Source organism: Orycteropus afer, unplaced genomic scaffold, assembly GCF_000298275.1.
Source record: "Orycteropus afer afer isolate SDZICR_OR568_19922 unplaced genomic scaffold, OryAfe1.0 scaffold00295, whole genome shotgun sequence".
Taxonomy (NCBI): domain Eukaryota; kingdom Metazoa; phylum Chordata; class Mammalia; order Tubulidentata; family Orycteropodidae; genus Orycteropus; species Orycteropus afer.
The window spans coordinates 707,165-720,902 of NW_006921882.1; the positions used below are offsets into that span (position 1 = coordinate 707,165).

Below are 13,738 nucleotides of genomic sequence, written 5' to 3' on the forward strand. Positions count from 1 at the left end.
GGGTTTGAACCGCCAGCCGTCTGGTTAGCAGGCAGGTGTCTTAGCCACTATGCTACCAGAGCTCTAGGGATCTTTTTTTTTTTTTTTTCCATTCTCCACTGTAGAGTTAATTTTAAATCACACATAGGGATGACAGAAATTTCTACTTGTTTTTCCTCATGCCTTTGGTACATCTTCTTGTGTATACTTTCGTTGGTCCTTCAGTCTCCCTCCTGGTGTGTCTACAAGGAAGTAGACAGTAAGGCCTCTTGTTTTCTTTCAGTTACATTGCCCTATATTCCCCTTTGATGGATGGATTGATTGAGTGATTAATTAATTGCCTGTGTTGGACATTCTTGTTGTCCTTTTATAAAGTTCTTCATAGAATAGGCTCTCTTAATTTTTCTAGTCATGATGTCTGAAAATGATGGTGCTATTTCTATTCCTTTCTAGGATTAGCCTCTACATTTGCATTTGGACGTGTTGGATGTTTTGGTTAAGCTAGTATAAGTTTAGTGTAACCCTATTGTTTCCTGTTTCCATTCTCTGAAAGAAATGTGCTCAGGTTAAGTTTTCCTCACTCCTTTCACTGTCTGTCAGCTTGCTTTGGTGGATCCTGGTCTTTGGGAATGTGTTTGCATATCCTTCCCTTCTTATTTTATTACTAGCCTGAATTTCACTTAGGCATTAAGATTATTTTGCTGCTTGTTCCCAAAGGTGGAACACATGTAGCAGGACTCATTGGTGAGGGAGAAGAGTTGGTCAAGTCTTGTGTTCTTTCACTTTCTGACTGTGTACCTTTTAGCAAGACGTTTGGCATTGACTTAAGTAATCTATTACAAGAGAAACTGGCCGGATTTAGGTAGGGGGAAAGTGAGCAGAGGGGTTTGGAACAGCTAAAGGAGACGAACTTGTCTATCAGTTTGTCGCACTCTGGTGGCTTGTATGTTGTTGTGAGGCTGGAGGCTGTGCCACTGGTGTTTCAAACATAAGCAGGGTTTCCCATGGTAGATGGATTTAAGCGGACTGAGACAGACTCAGAAGAAGGAAGAGGCCATCCACTTCTCAAAGAATTGGCCAGGGAAAACCTTATAAATAGCAGTGAAACACTGTCTGATGTATTACTGGACAACCTTATGAATAGCCCTGAGACATTGTCCGATACAATGCCAGAAGATGAGCCCCTCAGGTCAGAAGGCTCAAGATATTACTGGGAAAGAGCTGCCTCATAATAGTAGAACTGACCTTAATGATATGGATAAAGTAGAGGTTTTGGGGCCTCCATTTGCTGACGTGGCACAGCTCAGAAGAAAACAGCTGCAAATGTCCATTAATAACCAGAACACGGATGTACAAAGTATGAATCTAGGAAAATTGGAAGTTGTCAAAAATGAAATGGAACACATATTGATAACTTAGGCATTAGTGAGCTGAAATGGACCAGTTTTGGCCATTTTGAATCAGATAACCATATGATCTACTATGCTTGGAATGACAAGTTGAAGAGGAGTGGCGTGGCATTTATCATCACAAAGAATGTTTTTCAAGATGAAGTACCATGCTGTCAGTGATAGGATAGTATCTATATGCCTACAAGGAAGGCCAGTTAGTACTATCATTATTCAAATTTATGCACCAACCGCCAAAGCCAAAGATGAGGAAGTTGAAGATTTTTACCAACTTCTATAGTCTGAAATTGATCAAACGTGCAATCAAGATGTGCAGATCATCACTGGTGATTGGAATGCAAAAGTTGGAAATGAAGAATCACTGGTAGTTGGAAAATTTGGCATGATAGAGTATTGCAAGACCAATGGCTTATTTATTGCAAATACCTTTTTTCAACAACATAAATGGTGGCTGTACACATGGACTTCACCACATGGGGTACACAGGAGTCAGAGTGACTACATCTGTGGTAGGAACAGTGGAAAAACTCAATATATTCAGCCAAAACAAGGCCAGGAGCTGATTGTGGAACAGAACATCAACTGCTCATATGCAAGTTCAAGCTGAAGATGACAATTAAAACAAGTCCACGAGAGCCAAAATATGACTTTGAATATATCCCTTCTGAATTTAGAGACCATCTAAAGAAAAGATTTGATGCATTGAACACCAGTGACCAAAAACCGGATGAATTGTGGGATGACATGAAGAATATCATCCATGAAGAAAGCAAATCCTGTCTCATTAAAAAGATAGGAAATGAAGAAAAGACCAAAGTGGATGTCAGAAGAGACTCTGAAACTTGCCCTTGAGTAGAGAGTAGCTAAAGCAAATGGAAGAAATGATAAGAGTAAAGAGCTGAACAGAAGATCTCAAAGAGCAACTTGAGAAGACAAAGCCAATTACTATAATGAAATGTGCAATCTACTTCTGTAGTGATACCGCCTCGGAAACCCAAGGAGGGGTTGCTATGAGTTAGGTCTGACTCTATAGCACATAACAACAACAACGTTTTCTTTAGAAATATCTTTGGCCAGATTGAAATGAGTAGTTTTATAAACAGGTGTGAAAACAGGTATAAGGACCTTGAAGAAACAGTATTTGTCTTTTGTATTGCCTTTGGCAAAAGCAACAATATAATACTTAGGTTAAGATTTTTAAACTATAAAAATATGGAACATATTTTAAAATATACAAAATATGCTTTCTTTTTTAGGTGTTTGTTTTATTTTCCTGTTTTCAAATGAAGTCAAAATGCCAATAAGACCAGATCTCCAGGTAATGTAATCCTAGACCAAGGACATATTTTAGTTTAATTTCTAAAATCACTTTATTTTTGTTGTTTATTTATAGGTATTTATTACTGTATTTTTAGCAGTGGCCAAATGTACATGATTTTATCTAAAGGTCAAGAGTATAGCATCTAAACAAAAGTGTTGTTCTTTCCTTTATTCAATACATGTTTTCAGAAGAAGATACTAAGAACATATATAAATCGTTAAAGATGCTTGTTCTTTCAGCCTTTTACATTGCAAAGAACTGTGCACTGATTCACGTATAAGTTATACCTGGATATTGTATAACAAGTTTTTCAAATGGTAAGATACCTGCATTTTGATAAAAAGGAAGTTATAGCTATTTAATACACATGCGATTCACCACCAGTCTGTTCAGTTATAAGCTTATAGTGTAGAAATTCGTTATTAATGAGGTTGTATTTTACAGCACAGATACCAGATTTTGTAGAGGTTAGCGATATTATATACTTAAGTTAGAGTTGTTCATCTGTTTCCTACATGCATACCTGTCTTTATGCATTTGTCTTTATTGTTTAAACTCCATGAAGAAGCTGATAGATAGATATGCTAGACTTTTAACAATGGTACCAGGTATAAGTTGCTGTAAAGTAGATTTTACTTTATCAACAAATTTTTGTGAATTTAACATAATGAAGACTTTAGCAATAAAAAGTATAAATTGAAAATAGTAAGAAAAAAATACATTTTTTTTTACCAATTGAGTCTCATTTTTGTCAAAAACTTAATCTGTTATAGTTATTCTAAAATGAAGAAGGGATGGGTTTTTAAAGTTAATGGATTGATAGGAGAATTTTTGTGTGAAAACAATTCTCAGATTACTAGACTGCATACAGAAACTAATTTTGGATTTCATTAAATATAGGTGCCATTAACTTTCTTTCTCTAGCAGTTGGAAAAATGCATTGATGATGCTCTAAGGAAAAATGATTTCAGACCTTTAAAAACACTTCTACGAATTGATATTTGTGAAGATGTGAAGATTAAATGCAGCAAACAGTTTCTCTACAAGTTGGATGACCTCATGTGCAGGGTAAATACTCGTTTTGTGAACGGTTGCTTAAATTGCTGGCTAGTGCTCTACTTGTAGGAAGAAGTACTCATTGGGAAGGATGAGCAGCAAGGCTGGGTGAGCATTAGAGAAATAAATGCTTAGCTGGCCACCTGCTTACTGTGCTTTGTATGAGGAGTCTCAGGTAGCATGTTGGAGGGCCATTTCCCAAGTAAAATATCCAGAATGCTGTGTTTATCTTGGTTTACTGTTACTAAATGTTACCTACACTGGGAAAAAATAATTTATCTCTGAAGGTTAAAAGCTTGATCTGTTTTCAAAAAGCCTTTCAGCAGATTGTTGCTGTTGTATAGATAATGCTTAGTGTTTCCAAAACCAAACAAACAAAATGCCCAAAACCTGGGGTTTCATTTATCATATCTGAAGCATTTTTATACATGACAAACAGTTACTATTAACAGTCTCCTTTAGTGCCTGAGATCTGTTATTATAAAGGGTTGAGGAAAATTTCTTTTATCTTTTTGTTAAATACGTGGAGTTTTGTTATCCTGAATGATGTGGAGTCTGTGTATCATGGTCTGAGGTTGCTGGTCTCTGCGCAGTCTATGCCTCTGTCCTGAGTTTGTCACTTCCTGGCTGGGAGGCTGTGGGCAAGCTGCTTTTGTAGAGGCACATTTTCTTCCTTGGCAATGCAAAGGTGGTGATGCCCTCAGGGTCAGTGAGGGTTACAGATCATGTGGAAAGCACTTCACACAATTCCTGTCTCCCAGCAAATGAGCAGTGCTGTGATTCTATTCCGTGCTCTTTTGTGCTTGCCAAAGTTTAATTGTGTGCTTTCTGATTCAGGAACTTCAGAAGAAGGATATTCAGACTGTTTCAACCATTTTGGTTTCTATTGGAAGATGTGGAAAACATACAAGAATATTGGGACAAGCTGGACTTCCAGCTATGATAAAACAAGGACTAGTCCAAAAGATAAGTAGAGAATATGTAACATATTCATTTATTCAAATAATAAAAGGCATGTTTTGTAATTAAAAAAAAAAAATAGTTCCAGCTGTTAAAAAATGCATTTGGTAGCTTTACATAAAAATTTGAGAATAATGGGAAACTAATTTGATCTGTAAACTTTTACCCAAACCAAAATAAAATGTTCAGGAAAAAAAAAAAGGTATCTTTGTGTTATAAAGATGGGAAAGTTCCCTATGTATTCTGTAAATGAGAAAATCATGTACAATTTCTCCCATTGAAATACATAATTTCAAAAGATTTACATATATTCAAAGTACACTTTGTACGAGAATGTTCTAGTAAATTGTGAGACTAACAAAAAAAAATTGGAGAATAAAATATTCTTAAAACCTGGGGTTCATGTTACAGAGATAAAGATTACAAAGAACCTCTCTGCACAAGTGCTATGTAACGTGGGAATTTAAGGTCACAAGACACCACAGTGCCTTCCTTGCTTCATTTCCTTGTTAGCTCCTCTTAATCACTGCAAACATGATGTATTTTTCTTTTTATATTATGCAGTCTCTTTCTCTGCTTTGTGCACTGCTCTATCCCCAGGGCCTACAACAGCACCTGTGACATAGTGCCCCTCATCAATGCCCTCAAGTCAGTTCTGACTAATGGAGACCCTGTCAGCACTACCCCATAGACTTCCCAAGGCTGTAAATCTTTACTGTAGCAGAACGCCTCATTTTTCTACCACAGAGCTCACTGGTGGGTTTAACCACCACCCTTTTGGTTAACAGCCAAGTGCTTAATCACTGCATTATATCTGAATTAATTAGCATAATACTGACACTTTTTAAAGTGTAGATAACAAAATAGTCTGAATTGTGATGATAACTTTTTTTCATCCATTATAAGAAGTACACTTGAACTAGAAACTTGTAGGAGTAAGGTCTTCTACCAGGAATTAACATTAAATTCATCTTGTTGTTGTATGCTATTGAGTCCATTTTGACTTGTACTGACCCTCTGTGACAGAGTAAAGCTGCCTCATAGGACTTTCTTGGCTGTGCTCTTTATGGGAGCAGATCACCAGGTCTTCCTCCAGTGGAGATGCTGGGGGGGGTTCAAACCTCCAGCCTTTGTTTAGTGTTTGAGCACTTAACCTTTTGTGCTACCTCGGTTCCTTTTAAATTTATCTGCTCCCATCTGAAACATGGGAAAATACAGTGAGTTAGAACAACAACAACAACAAACAAGATGTTTGAAAAGCTAAACTGATTCTGATGCACTGTTTTTGATGTCCCTTTATTCATAGGTATGCTGCTTCTATAAGGATGGAGGAGCATGTTCTGAAAATTATTGCAGTAGCTAATCTGTACATTCCTTTCTTTACATGGCTGCCTGGATTGAAAAATCTAAGGAGATGATTCTAAGTCGAGGAAGTTCCAAAGATGAAGCTGTTACAAGTATAATAGAAGACTTCTTTGATGTTTTCATGGTAAAAATCACCTTGGTTAATTTATGTTGTAAAGTGTGTGTGCTTTCTAAAAAAAAAAAAAAAAATTATTCTATACGCCCTGAGGAGCTCTGGTGGCATAGTGCGTAAGGCATTTGACTGCTAATCAGAAGGCTGGTGGTTCAAACCCACCAGCCACTCCTTGGAAGGAAGATTGGGCAATCAGTCTACTTCAGTAGTGATACTGCTTTGGAAATCCAAGGAGGGGTGGCTATGAGTCAGATCTGACTCAGTGGCAGTGAGTTTGGTTTTTGGTTTGATAAGCCCTGAGCATAAAAATTACTGACAGATTGGTTAGTGATTTAGCTAGAGTAGTCTGTTCATCAAGAACATCAACCATGAAGAAAGCAAAAGGTCATTAAAAAGATAGGAAAGGAAGAAAAGACCAAAATGGATCAGAAGAAACTCAAACATGCCCTTGAACAGAGAGTAGCTAAAGCAAATGGAAGAAATGACAAGATCAAAGAGCTGAAAAGAAGATTTCAAAGAGCATCTCAAGACAGAGTCATTTATTACAATGAAATGTGCAAAGACCTGGAGTTAGAAAACCAAAAGGAAAGAACACACTTGGCATTTCTCAAGCTGAAAGAACTGAAGAAAAAATTGAAGCTTCAAGTTGCAATATTGACAGATTCTATGGGCAATATAGTGACTGATGCAGGAAATATCAAAAGAAGATGGAAGGAATACACAGTCACTCTACCAAAAAGAGTTGGTAGATGATCATCCATTTCAGGAGGTGGCATGTGATCAAGAACCAGTGGTATAGAAGGAAGAAGTTGAAGCTGCACTGAAGGAGTAGGTGAAAAAAAGGCTACAGGAATTGATAGAATACTCAGAGATGTTTCAACAAATGGATGCCGCGCTGGAGGCACTCACTCGGCTTTGTGGAGAGATTTAAAAGACAGCTACCTCACCAACTGACTGGAAGAGATCCATATTTGTACCCATTCCAAAGAAAGGTGATCCCACAGAACGTGGAAATTATTGAACAATATCACTAATATCACACGCAAGTAAAACCTTGCTGAAGATAATTCAAAAACGGTTGCAGGAGTTGACAGAGAACTTCAGAAATGCAAGCTGGATTCAGAGGAGGATGTGAACAAGGGATATCATTGCTGATGTCAGATGGATCCTGTCTTAAAGCAAAGAATACTAGAAAGATGTTTACTTGTGTTTTATTGACTATGCAAAAGCATTCGATTGTGTGGATCATAACAAATTAAAATAACTTTGAGAAGAATGGGAATTCTAGAAGACTTAATTGTGCTCACAAGGAACCTGTACATAGACTAGGAGGCTGTCATTCAAACAGAACAAGGGGATACTGCACAGTTTAAAATCAAGAAGGGAGTGCATCAAGGTTGTATACTTTTAACTAACCATACTTCTTCAATCTGTATGCTGAGCAAATAATCTGAAAGGCTGTTCTATATGAAGAAGAACGTGGCATCAGGATTGAAGGAAGGCACACTAACAACCTGCAACATGCAGACAACACAACTTTGCTCTAAGTGAAGATGACTTGAAGCACTTACTGATGAAGATTAAAGAGTACAGTCTGCACTATGGATTACACGTCAGCATAAAACAAAAATCCTCACAATTGGACCAATAAGCAGCATCATGATAAATGAAGAAAAGATAGAAATTGTCAGGGATTTCATATTACTTGGTTGTATAATTAACACCCATGGAAGCAGCAGGCAAGACTTCAGATGACATATTGCATTGGGCAAATCTGCTGCAAAAGACCTCTTTAGATGCTGAAGAGAAAGATGGGTCCTTGAAGACTAAAGTGTGCCTAGCTGAAGCCGTGGCATTTTCAGTCGCATCATGTGAATGTGAGAGCTGGACAATGAAGACCAAAGGAGACCGGAGAAGAGCTGATGTTTTGAGTTGCATGTTGGTGAAGCATACTGAGAGTACTGTGGACTGCTAAAGAACTAACAGATGTGTCCTGGAAGAGGTACAACCGGAATGCTTCTTGGAAGTGAGAACGACCAGACTTTGTCTTCTCACCTACTTTGGTAATGTTGTCAGAAGGGATCATTTCCTGGAGAAGGATACTGTGTTTTTAAAGTGGACGGTCAATGAAAAAGGGGAAAAAGCTCTCAACGAGATGGATTGACACAATGGCTGCAGCAGTGGGCTCAGGTATAGTGAGGATGGTGAGGCTGGCACAGGACTGGGCAGTATTTCGTTCTGTTGCACATAGGCTCGCTGTGAGTGGGAGGTGACTCCATGGCACCTAACAACAACAACAGCAGTCTATTCAGATTGTGCTAAGCGCTTATCCTTGTCTGAGTTCTCTAGTGCTAGGTACAGAAATACCACAGATGGGTGACTTTAACAAACCCATTTATTCTCTCCCAGTTTAGGAGGCTAAAGTCCAAATTCAGGGCACTGGTTCTAGGAGGAGACTTTCTCTGTGTTGGCTTTGGGGAAGGTCCTTGTGTCTCTGGGCTTCTGCTACAGGGCACTCTTCATGGGGCTTCGTATCTCTCTTCCCCCATCTTTGCTTGCTAACTTGCATTTAGTTTCTTTTATACTTTATCTCAAAACACATTGACTCAGGACACACCCTATGCTAATCCTGTCTTATGAACATAAGACAACTCATTCTCAAATGGGATTTATAAGCACAGGCATTGAAGTTAGGATTTACAACACATATTTTTGGGGACACAATTAAATTGTTATGAATCCTGATTGATGTAATTAAATGGTCTTTTAACAAAAAAAAAGTTAAGCAATTAGGTGGTGAGTCAAATACAGCCTGTACTTGACTGTTTGTGCTGGTTTATAATACAGCATAGTATATTATAAATTAAACATTGTTCACTTTCTTTCAGATCATACTTGATGTCAACGATGAAGGTACAATATTTTTATTAGAACAAAACTTTAGAGTTTTAGTATAATTTTGCAAATCTGATAGTATTGTGCTAATATTAGGAATTAATTATCTAACTCAGGGATCAGCAGACTTTTTCTGTAAAGGGCCAGAAAGTAAATAGTTTACGGTTTAAGGCCCAAGAGAAAAAATGAAGGCCATTGGACAGGTACTTTTGTAACAAGAAAAAAACAAATGTCTGCAGCTGTTCTGCTGATTGAATTCAGAATACAGAATAAGAAGTGATTACCATACTCTTGTAATATAAGTCTACTAATGAGAAGAATGGGAGCTCTGGTAGCATAGTGCCTAAGGCACTTGACTGCTCACCAGAAGGCTGGCGGTTCAAACCCACCAGCCACTCCTCGGAAGGAAGGTTGGGCAATCCTACTTCTGTAGTGATACTGCCTCAGAAACCCAAGGAGGGGTCGCTATGAGTCGGGGCCGACTCGACGGCAAAACAACAACAACGAGAAGAATAGCATGTTTTACTTAATTGGGGTTCAAAGTTAGTGTTCCCTGTTATGAAAATTAATGGCCAGTGTTTATTTTTAATGCTTATCTGTGACGAGATTTTATGTATTTCATATTGGAAAATGTCTTTCCATGAAGAAACTGCCAAATATTGATAATCAATCAATTCATAAGAATATGAATTTTAATTGAGTATAGTTATCACTTAGAAGGCTTTTATAGAATTTTATTGGATTATTTTCTTAGTGCTTGCCTTTTAGAATGTCGTTACATTGCAGATTGATCCGTTTCCGTTGAAGCTGAGGTGGAAGTGCCTCAAGTGCATGGTCAAACGGATTTTGAAACCTAGGAGTTCCTTTGCATTTATATCAAGGTCCAGCGGTGTTGCTGGACCTGTTGTTGGGGCTTGGAAAATATATTCCCTGCAGATGTCTCTGGGAATGGAGATACACCACTTCTTACTTAATTGTTTACAGCCTGAGAAGCATATCAAGCAGCTGGGTACTACTTATGATATTATAAAAGCATTAGTTGTCATCAAAATGATTTTATTGCAGTGTAAGTTTCTCATATAAGCACTGTTTTGATTTGAAATTTTGAGTTGAATTTATTAAGAAACTTATGAAGTCTGCAGCAGAAGTTACTCTCTGGAGGCTTTCAGTGTTTGATAGTAGTGGTTGATGTACTGTTCTGGCCCAGAAAAATCTCAGTCTTGGCCCAGGATTCAAAGTATTACAATAAAACTTGACCACTCATAAGCTGCTGAGTGATCGTGCAACTCAAGGTGATGAGCTTCTACTTCTGACACCCAATCCCTGACCATGGCTCAGTTCATGAGTGTGAAAAGAGTTCCCTTGTGACCCTATTGGGTCAATAGAACATGATCGTTTCAGGTATTTCCTAGAGTACCTGCTGGTGAATAATTTTAAACACTAAAACAGAGTTGCAGGCAAGTGGACTCTGCCTCATGACAACCCTAAGTGTGTCACAGTAGAATGTGTTCCATAGAGTTCCCTGATTTTTCTGAAGTAGATTGCCAGATCTTTCTTCCAGGGTACTGTTCTTACAAACTGCCAAACTTTCAGTTAGCTGCCTGTCACATTAACCTTTTGCACCACTCAGGCCTTTGGTGGATAATACAGCCAAACAGAATCAGGTAGTTGATGAAATTAGGCTTGCAGGCATAGTTTGCCAGCCCATAATTTACCTAGAAGAACAAAACGTTCTATAATGAGTTACTGGGGATGTGGAATGCTTTGTAACTGTTCGCTTGTGGCTAGCCAGCATCTGTGCCAAGCAATCACTTGTTTTGTCTTTGTGTTGGCTGAGGAAGATTGCCTAACATTAGAGAAAGGAAGGGTTGTGTTTCATTTGTTTTCCCCTGAGGCTGGTGAAGTATTCATAAATAAGGGACAGCAGCTATTTCCTTCCTTCAACGCCAACAGGTTTAAAAAGGTCAGTTGCTGTTTATTTAAATAGGTATTGCTGCCTTTTTCTCTATTTCTCCATTTCAACAGTTAACATAACAAGATGCTGGATCTCAATTTCTAAGTTTTTAGGAGAGAAAAGTGCCCTACAGTTCTAGGAATTGTAAAGTGATCCACTGACTTTACTTACATTTTTAAGCAAATCATATCTTTTCACCTAATGAGCCCCTACCCCCATTCAAATTTAGTCACATTAGAAAGTTGTATGTTTTCTGGTAAGAGTATTGGCATTGTTTAAAATTATTTTTTAATTTTTATTGTGATTTGGGTGAAAGTTTACTAAAATTATGAAATAGCTCATTGTAAATTTCCCTTTAATGTTGATAAAGCCTGATCTTTGGGGAATGGATTTAACTTTTAGAAATAACATGAGTCATTTAGAGCTTCATGAGGTCAAGCCACGTTAATAGTCCTCAGGAGTCTGAGAACTTCTGAGGAATAACTGTAAATTAATGAGGCCAGTTTTCTTCAAAGCCTCAAGATGGAAGTTTCACTCTTTATATTTGCTTTATCTAAAAAAGTAACACTTCCCTATGTGACTGAAATGAGAAGCTACACCCAGGCTGCTCCCTTGGCAGCACTGAGGTCAGTCTCATCTCTTGAGCGGTGTTTGTTCTGGGCCACTAAGCCAGTTCACGCAGGCTTCCTGATGTCCAGGCTGGGGGACCTGTGTGTGTTGCCCCAGTACACACTCTCCATGAACTCAGGAGGAATGATTGCGCCTGTCAATGATCTGAGTGCTTATCTGTCAATAATTTAACACCTTTGTTCAGGTAAAAGACAGGTCATGGAAAGCGTTGTACCTCAGATTTGTGCCCTGGTGAGTGACGCGAGAGTGAGCATCTCTGTCCAGCAGGAGGTAAGGCCACTTGTTCAATTTTTTTAAAAAACCTAAAAATGAGATAAAATTTGATAAAAGTTCATCAAATGGAATGATTGCTGTGTCTTGGCACTAAATTATCTTGTGTGTTTCTCTTGTTTTAACAATTCATTGCCTTTAAAATACCAACATGAGGAATGTATTTCTTAAATGTTTATTGAAAATTCATAACAATATGGTTTTATGAATCCATAGAGCTCATACGAAAATGTAACGTCATGGTAGGAGTTCCCAAGTCTCTAAATACTAAACACAGCCTTCGTTTTTATTGTGTGATCATATTCCTTCGTTTTTATTGTGTGATCATATTGTGTGTACACATGCAGCATCCTGAGAACATAATTAACATTCGTAATCAAATAAGATTTCTGTAACTTCCCTAATTCTTACAATAGTGTGATAATAAACATGGCTCACTGCAAAAGCTATACATGTTTTAAGTACAAGAGTTGTGTCATGGTCTACTTTTGATACCCTTTGTATGACACTTTTTCTGTAGTCACTATTTTATAGTTTATATTCTTTTGTCTGTCTTATTGCCTTCCTTACATAAACTGTAATGCTTAAGAAAAAGAGCAGTTTCTACCTAGAATGTGTCTCTAAAGATTGTTTCATTGAGCATATAAAATTAACGGATTATTAATTATTTTCTTTTCTAGATTCTAAAAAGAATGAATGCTGTTCTTGATAGAATGCCTCACAATGCCGGCAGAATGCTGTCTAATCAAGACATGTTAATACTCATGTAATTATACTATGTTGTTTTTGTAGTGGCTCAAGTCAGTAATTTAAGGAATGCATTATAAGGCAGGAAGGCGGCCAGGCTTTTGCATTAATAATTAAAGTGATAGCTACTGTTGGATTTTAATAAGATTTAATATATGCATATATTTTCTGCAAAAGTCAGTGCTACTAGTCAGTTGTAAATTTTAGGGGTTTGTATTTTTTAATATGGGCTTTTTTTAAATCAGTACTCGTCCTGTGTATGATATGTTACTTTTCTTCACAGGAGTAGTTTGGGAGAAAGGATTTTAGATGCTGGAGGTATGGCTTTTCAAAATGCTTTTATGTGAAATTTATGAATAGGATATCTCTTTAATCAAAATAATATTAGCATTGTAGTGTGCTGAGGTTATGTACAGGAATTATAAACTATTCACATGTAATCAAACAAGTGTTTAATTAATAAATGAGTATCTTTGAGAGTAAACTAATAATTTAGCTTGACAGTAGAAGTTAGATGAATAGAATGTGTACCTGATGGTAGATTTATGAATAATAATTTTGCAATAGCTTTGAATTACTTGTGCCAAGAAATTCTTTAAATGGTAGTTTAGGAAATTAGGAGGTGTAATATTCTTGGTATTGATAGACTTGTTGTTAACATTTTAGTAAAAAAAAACTCAGTTATGTTTTCTAAATATCATATGAGAAATCCTGATATGCTAGTGACATATATGTAGACTAAACCTTCTGGTACTCTGTGATGACTGTAACATCATGTTATAAAAGGAAGGCAAGGAGTCTGTGATCAGTAGACTACTGGTTGAGTCTTTGGCTGTTTAGAGTTTCTTTCCTTTCCTTTCTTAATTTTACCACTTGTTCTATTAGTAAATGTGTTGTATTATCTGGCCAGTATTCATTCCTGTAATGATGAGACATTTCTAATCCATCTGAAGAAAATAGCAAAAGATGAGTGAATTATACTAGTATTTTCCTTATTTGTTCTAACACTCTGAAGTATATGGCCTTTTATAAACTCTTTT

General features: G+C 37.2%; 1 protein-coding gene across 1 annotated transcript in view; it reads left to right on the forward strand.

Annotated features, from left to right (window-relative positions):
- The first annotated feature begins 2,682 nt into the window (after window positions 1–2,682).
- Window positions 2,683–13,738, forward strand: part of SYCP2 (synaptonemal complex protein 2) — a 106,262-nt gene continuing 95,206 nt past the window's right edge. Inside the window, exons 1-8 of the mRNA XM_042782387.1 lie at window positions 2,683–2,706; window positions 3,634–3,777; window positions 4,603–4,731; window positions 6,110–6,214; window positions 9,091–9,115; window positions 11,866–11,951; window positions 12,632–12,717; window positions 12,982–13,016. Of these exons, the coding sequence (XP_042638321.1) occupies window positions 2,683–2,706; window positions 3,634–3,777; window positions 4,603–4,731; window positions 6,110–6,214; window positions 9,091–9,115; window positions 11,866–11,951; window positions 12,632–12,717; window positions 12,982–13,016 (634 nt within the window). The remainder of the gene's footprint in view (window positions 2,707–3,633; window positions 3,778–4,602; window positions 4,732–6,109; window positions 6,215–9,090; window positions 9,116–11,865; window positions 11,952–12,631; window positions 12,718–12,981; window positions 13,017–13,738) is intronic.